General features: G+C 50.0%; 2 protein-coding genes across 2 annotated transcripts; both read right to left on the reverse strand.

Annotated features, from left to right (window-relative positions):
• Positions 1-1,210: 1,210 nt before the first annotated feature.
• UREG_03595 (uncharacterized protein) lies at positions 1,211-4,666 on the reverse strand (the record flags this gene model as incomplete). The annotated part of the gene is made up of 3 exons (XM_002544032.1): positions 1,211-1,928; positions 1,979-2,545; positions 2,607-4,666. The coding sequence occupies 3 exons, from the start codon at positions 4,664-4,666 to the stop codon at positions 1,211-1,213; spliced, it is 3,345 nt and encodes a 1,114-aa protein (XP_002544078.1).
• A 592-nt stretch (positions 4,667-5,258) lies between these two features.
• UREG_03596 (uncharacterized protein) lies at positions 5,259-7,351 on the reverse strand (the record flags this gene model as incomplete). The annotated part of the gene is made up of 2 exons (XM_002544033.1): positions 5,259-5,392; positions 5,461-7,351. 2 exons carry the CDS (start codon positions 7,349-7,351, stop codon positions 5,259-5,261), a joined length of 2,025 nt encoding a protein of 674 aa, XP_002544079.1.
• Positions 7,352-7,542: the final 191 nt, after the last annotated feature.

Consider the following 7,542-nt stretch of genomic DNA (forward strand, 5'->3'; position numbering starts at 1 on the left):
GATCCACTTGTAACGTCGTGGCGCACGAGCTTAAAAATGTTTGAAATCTTCCGATATCACGATCTGTGTGATCAAATTCGACAGGCAAAAATGGAAAAGCGCAGTGTTTTCCCCCCACAGAGGGGCAATTCCGTGCAGGGCGAGCCACTTAAAAACGAGGCCCAAGGGAAGGGTTCGTGGCAAGACTGGGCCAAAGTTGCCGCGCTTCCCCTACGGGGACCCTGAACCACAACCGAATCACGGTTCATTTTTCGCTGGGATCCTGTGGTTTGTTGAGAGACCTCGGAAGGGTCTGACTTGGGACGGAAGGACTTGGAAGCGGGTTGAAGGACCCCCATCGGTCTGTGGCTTGACGGTCTGCGTATTCTGATTGGCTGTCGTGGATGCCAAGACCTGCAAACCCACCGTGGTCATTAAGCTTTGGGCCATTCCGCTTTGGATTGACAATGATGTCATCTCGTTTTCACGTGATTTTGTGGGCCGGTAGTTTGTTTTGTTTGATTCGGCTTGCCTGGGGAAACATCCGTTGATAGAACTCGGTGGACATCCATATCAGACCGGCCAGCACATGGGCAGGTTGGTGGCGTTGTTTGACAGATTGAGTGTGGCTGCTGCTTGACATCATGCGAACAATTCATGCAGGAAGCACTGACCCTCGGAGAGCCCGACACCATGCAGACTGCAAAGTCAAAAAGTCTCAGTGCCAAATTTCAGCCCCAACAAGCCGGGCATTGCCCGAGAAGGAGGTCAAAAGCTTTGTATTTAGACTTTGGATAGGATGATTGGTGGATGACGGTAATCGGTGCTCTCTAGTCTGTCTCCCGAGTTCCTTGAGGTCGAGTAAATCCGCGAAACAAACAAGCTTGTGCTCCAGTCAGGGGCCTTCGTGAAGCCAGTAATTCGGTGCTGAAGAGTCGCTTGGAAGCAAATGCTCATGACCACTGAAATGGATTATTCGACATCAAAGCCAAGCAATATCAACGTTATCCAAGATTCATCTTAATCCAAGATTCATAAAAAAACGAGACAACCAAAACATTTGCGTACTCAATATAGGGACAAGTGAGTTGCGGAATCAAAACAAATCAATTAGTCTATTTGAAGGATATCCAAAAACCCATATAACTGCAAACCCTTCTTTTGTGAAACTCATAAAAATCATAACCACCCTTTTCTAAATGAACCCAGAACAGAAAGAACAAAATCTGGCCTACGCCTCGTCATCTGTATCCGGTGGATGCGGCGTACCCTTTGGGCTATTCAACCATTCAATGTGTCGAAGCCTTCGTCTAACTTCTCGCTCCTTCACTTGTGCTCTTGTCAGCTTCTTCTTCTTCTTCGCCCTGAATTTCAATTCCCCGGTGTCTTCAGTTCCGGAATTGACGGCCGACGCGTTTGCGCTGGAGACAACACTGCTAGCCACCGTGCTCGGAGCGTGGGAGCTGTCTTCGAAGCGGTCCAGCGCAACAGCACTACTACCCTTGTGAGTGATCCGCCCGTCGGCGACGAACCACTGTTCAGGGCAGAGTGCGCCAACGAATTCTTCATTGTGGGAAATCATAACAACGCCGCCCTTAAACTCTCGAATTGCAACCGCAAGTCCGCCTAAGAAATCGCGATCCAAGAAGTTGGTAGGTTCGTCGAGGACGAGGAGATGCGGGTTGTTCCACATGGCACCTGCTAGCACAACTTTGACTTTTTGACCGCCGGAGAGGCCGGAGATTTCGTTATGGTTGGCAATCTCGGGATCAAGACCGATGTCTTCAAAATGTTTTGAGATCACTTTTGGTTCAAGGACCCGGTAGCCAAGCCCTTCTCGGGATGCTTCATGATCATCAAATTCCTGGACAAGCTTGGCAAATCCAAGATCAAGGAGTGTTTCGCGAGAGATCTGCGTATTGTGTTTGGGCAGCAGGCCGACCCATTTCCTAAAAAGGTTAGCATCATGGATGGCTGGAGAATTTGATGTGATGCTTACACTTCATATTGGAAAGTTTTCTTATACTTCTGCCTTCCCATTAGGCATTCAATGCGGCGCGCACCTTTGCCGTCTCCCAGGTCCACTGGCTTTTCCATCTGTGCACGGTCCTCTTCAGTAAGCACGCGAGTTTGCTTCATCAAGACTTCGCGGTCATCACCGTTTGCATAGCGCCATTGCAGATACTGGTTGGGCGTTTTTTCCATGTGCATTTCCACGTGCTCCAAGGCATGCTGCTTGATATACCCAATTCGCAGGTTCGGGTGTTTTTCGACTCTTCCGGTTTGTGGAATAAGTTCACCAGTTAGCAGCTTCATAAGTGTTGATTTTCCAGCACCGTTGGCGCCGATAATTGCCACTCGAGATGATAGAGAGAGCAAACAAGACGCCTCAGAAAGTGAGGGTTTCGAATTAGAAGGATAAGTATATGAAACGTTCGTCATCCTGAGAATGGCGCGAGTCTGTGACTTGACACCCGCGAGAATACCGGGAGGAGGAAATTTGAAGTTTGCATTGATAGAAGACAAGGTGTAATAACTCTTCGCTTCTGGTCGAACCTTTACGAATCTGGAACAAATTACGGGTTAGCATTTTTCGGCGGATTCAAAAGGACCCAAAAGAAACTCACGCTGCAAGATTACCCTTATACAACACCAACTTCTTTTGCTCATAATGGTATATGTCTGTGCACACTGCATCTAAAAAGCCGGAGTCGTGACTGACGATTAAGCTGGTGATTTCAGTGTGTTGCTGCAAATATTCCTCCAGCCACTTGACATTGGCAACGTCAAGATGGTTGGTAGGTTCGTCGAGGAGCAGCACATCGGCCTTCATAATCATCGCACGTGCGAGGGCCAGCTTCATTTTCCATCCACCGGAAAGTGAGCTGACCGCTTGCTGCTGTCTCCCATCGGGCCCTGGTGTAAAGCCAACTTCGTTGAGTGCTCCTGCAATTATCTCAGAGCCAGCTCCAGCCAGTTCAGGGTCGTTTGTAAGAAATTCCAATACGCTCTGTCTGGCATCTTCACCTTGGTTGTGTTCGACAAAGCAAGATTTAAGAACGTCCTTCGGAGGGAATCCTTCCAGTTTTCCTTCAGCAATGCTGCGCATAAGGGTTGATTTTCCGACGCCGTTTCGTCCACACAGACCATATCGATGGCCTTTGAGCAATCGCAAGTTGGCATGAGACAGGAGAAGTCGACCACCATAACCAAGTGAGAAATCAGCATTCACGATTTCAATCTCGCCATCATCCTCCTGAACGGGAACTCCGTATTTTCGCTGGTCTTCCCCAATTAAATAACCTTTGATAGCGGAGGTTATAGCCTCTTCTCGATCCTCGTTGACCAGTGACCGAAGGTATGGAGTGACGCAAAGGGGAACGCGATCGAGCTGACGAGAATTCGCATCGTCGCGTACCATTTCAGCAATGTATCCCTTGGTGGCGTTCCAGAAAGACAAGTCCTCAGCTCGAACAATACCACCACTCACTTTAACTTCGGCCTCCAACACCTTCAAAACTTCATCGGTCGTTGTTTGTGGCACGGACCCTGCCGCCACGCCATCTTCTCCCATGGCCTTTTGAATCACATCCATCGCCCTTGTGGCGATCTCACGTACCTCCGGTAAAGAAGCTCCATCCTTTACACGCTGCACACCGGGTTTCAGCTTTGGTAAGAATGCTCTTGCCTCGACCGGGTCGTGAACGAGCTTGGTGAGATTCTCCACAACAATCACGGTTTGTCGAAGCACCTCCTGAGTAGTGGTTGGTGTATTAAGAGATCGCTCAAGAAGCGGCGTAAGCAGAGCAAGCACAGGAGATGTTACAACGGAAACAAAGGTTGTTTGGGAGAGGGCGTGAATCGCTTTCTGAAGGGTTTCGGCGGACGGCTTTTCCATCGCGGTGAGAAGGAGAGGGATTCTGGGTGCAACATCGTCGTTGTCGATCAAGGTGGTGAGAGCGAGCATAGTTTTCACAGCCTGCTTCGAAACTTCGTTTTTCAGGTCGTGCATTCCAGACTCGGCAATGGGAATGAGATCCTTCAATGTCTTTCCCATAGACTCACGAAGTAAATCCTTCAACAATTCTTTCTCCTTAGAGTCGGTTCCCATTTTGGCCTTATTGGCCATCTTTTCCAAGAGTTTATATGCGCCCACCGTGCCTTGCCATTTCCCAGTCGGTTTGCTGAGATACCTAATCAGCGCTGGGAGCAAAGCAGCAACCAGCGATTCCTCCTTCAGGCACGAAAACAAAGCGTCAACCGCATACTGAGCAGACTCGCGAACCACCGCTCCCTTATCCGCAAGCAGGTCCAAGGCCAGGGAAAGCATGCCTCCATCTTCAATCAGAAAAACAACTTCGCTCAGGGGGTGTTCCGGCGGGAATCTTTCAAACAGGGCACCCAGTATCAACATAGCACTTTCTCTCTTAGCTCCACTCTTTTTATCCGTCGCTGCTTTCTTGATTTCGCGCTGCAGATTATAACTGTGCAGCCCACGAACTCCGGCACTCTGGATGAGGAGGTTCGTGAGGGCGTAGGCGGCGTCGAGCGACTGTTGAGAGGTTTGGGCTTCAAATATGGCTTTGAGAAGAGAAGCCACTTCGGCCTCACCAGGGAGGGTTGAAGAGGGGGTTTTGGCGACCATCGTGGGATGGGATGTCGTCGCCTCCATTTCAACGAGGGGCATTATAATTGCGGGTAGCTCCCTGAAACTTTTCGGACAAAAAAAAAGGGTATCAATATAGGAAGAAAAGCAACTTTTGGCGAGGGAGAAAGCCCTATCAGAAAGGAAAAAGAACTATGAACGGTAAAAATTAGCAAAAAGGAAAAAGGAACTTATACAAGGGAAAAAAGAGGATGAAAGCTGACGCCTTGACGGTGTCGAAGCGACGAGATTTTTTTGGCCTACGGTCCCTTATCGTCAGCTTATCGCTGACTAAGCGTATAAAAATCTCGGATCAGGGGCAATTGTGGCGGAGTAGCTCAACCCTCTCGTTGAAGCATCGTGGATATGAGATGGAAGAGAGGCATCATCAATGTGTGATTAGTTAACTATATTAGCATTTCCTTCATTATTGCCCCGTTCATCATGCCACTCATTTTCCCCATAATATCATGCTGCCAACAAAGTTCCTCTAGGAAACCAGTAACACACCGCCCGAACAAGACTCGAGCAAATCTACAATATATGTACGTCGCAAAGTAGTTACAGGAATGAAAGCCTGCCAGAGGTCTAATGGCGCGAGCCAAAGGGAAGACGCGTTGACCCACGAACTAAATTACATTACGACACAATCACCCTCGTTCTGATGCTGCTTGCTGACTGCTGAACGCGAGACACGAGTTTTCTGCATTTTAGCACCGCCGCGCTTCAGGTCTTCAAGACGCTCACGAGCCTTGAGGAAATTTTGTGCTGTCGAGAAGACTTAGTAATGTAACCGGTATAGCTAAGGGAACGAGAAAGGGTGGGAAAACACTTACATGATGCCTTCCAGTACCACCGCTTCGCATCCTCAAGATTCGCGGGAACACCAATCCCAACCTCAGTAAAATAACCCATCGCGTACTCTGCTTTCGCCAATCCAGAAATGGCGGCTTTACGTGCCCAGAGATACGCTTCCGTATCGCTTTGCTGTAGAATACCTTCCGCCCCGGTGAGGTACCAACCACTCAGCGACAGTTCACTTTGATGCTCCCCTTGGGCAGCGGCACGGGTGTACCAAAAGATACTCTGACGTGCGTCGACAGGGCACCCAATAAGACCATACTCATACGCAGCACCAAGACGATGTTGAGAAAATTTGTAACCTAGTTCACCAGCTTGGTGTAACAGCTCCCTGGCGTAGTTTTCGTCGCGGATGACAGCATCATTGCCACTAGGGTTCTCATACAGGAGAGCCAACTCGTGAAGCGCGTGAGGGTTGTCTTCGTCTGCACGTTCGGCAGCCCGCTTGAGCCATGACAACGCTTCTCGAGGGTTCCTCGCTTGGCCCAGAAGCCCTTTTAACAATATCATCCCCATCTTGTACATAGCAGGAGTATCGCCTAGTGCCGCAGCTCGACGATACCATTGCACGGCTTTAATCGGGTCTCTTCTAGTGCCTCCGCCACCCTCATGACCCATTTCACAGCAAACAGCTAGTCGATAAGCGGAATCTGCATGGCCCAATTTCGCCGCGGACTGATATAGATTGAATGCCTCTTTGGGGTCGGCCTCCAAGCCTAAAAGACCCTGGCCATAGCAATCTGCCAAATAAAACATCGCATCGGGATATCCCACATTCACTAGCTTCTTAACAATCTTATGGGCATCAAAAATATACCTTTCGCGATTCTTATTCCTTGTTCTAGCATCGGCTCTGCCATTGTCGTCAATTAAGTGAGTAGACGCCTCCACCATCTTTTTGGCAAGGAGGAGCTGTGTTGCATGATCACCACGATTGTTTCGGGCAGCCTGTTGTATTCGATTCAGTTCATCAAAAGTGATGTGACCGGGATCGGCACCTGGTGGGGCAGTGGAGCCGATTGGTTTCTGTGGCGCAACATTCGCTGGGTTGTCATATTGTCTAATCGGAGCCGGCTTTGAATTCTGATCTAAACCAGGCCGGAAGGGGGCAGGATGGTGGGGAAGTGAGTCGGCCGAAGAGTATTGACCTGGCCCTGCCGCCTGCATTTCTAGAGGGTGCAAATATCCCTGTCTGTAGTCGAATGACGGCCGACGCCCAAGGTCGGTAGATGCCGGTTGTTGATATTGATTCGGCGGGGGACCTGTCGCATGGCCAGGCCTACCCGGACCTGGTCGTGGGGTCAATCCTCGATTTTCCGGTGGCCTGTAGTAACGATCTTCATAGCCGTAACCATTCCCCGGCGAGTCGAAGCGCGGAGACATTGGAGGATTATCATACTGGTAGCTGGAGTCTTCGTATTGATTCGGGCCTGGTGTTGGGCGGTATGGCTGCACCACTCCGCTCGGTGGTTGATACGCGGTATAGGCAGGCTTTGAACCCGATTGGGATGTGGTTGAACTATCTTTGGGTATCAGAGATTCTTCATGAGGCTTTCCGGTTTCCGAGGATTCCATGGCGCTAAAATTTGGCATATCATTTTCCTGGTCTGTAGGGTCGAGATAATGATCAAGAAAGTCATCTTCATCATCATCATGTTTTCGATCAACGTCAGCCGGCCTGTGCTCCTCTGGTACAGGTGGTACAGTTGGTGGTGCTGAGACTTCAGGTCGCACTCCAGTAGTGGTTGCGGGTCTGGGAGGAACCGCCTGAACGCCGCTCTGAATGAAATTAGACCGAGGATCCTGCCAGATTGGCTGTCCTGGATACCTTGGCTTCTGCGTCTCAGGTAGCGCATTCAGCGGCATTGTTGCGCTGCGTTTGGGGGGTGCCAAGTCGGGCGCGATATGCTCTGGGGGAGCTGAGTATGGTTCCCGGGTAGTCGATATTTGCGGGCCGTTCAGGGCATTCCATTCTTGACGATTGGTGTTTAAAGGGGAAGCGGCTCTCATATGATGTTGGGAGGCCGCGGGCGGTGAGGAATTTGAAGTGTGGGGAC

This window comes from Uncinocarpus reesii, genomic scaffold (genome assembly GCF_000003515.1).
Source record: "Uncinocarpus reesii 1704 scaffold_2 genomic scaffold, whole genome shotgun sequence".
In the NCBI taxonomy this organism is placed as follows: domain Eukaryota; kingdom Fungi; phylum Ascomycota; class Eurotiomycetes; order Onygenales; family Onygenaceae; genus Uncinocarpus; species Uncinocarpus reesii.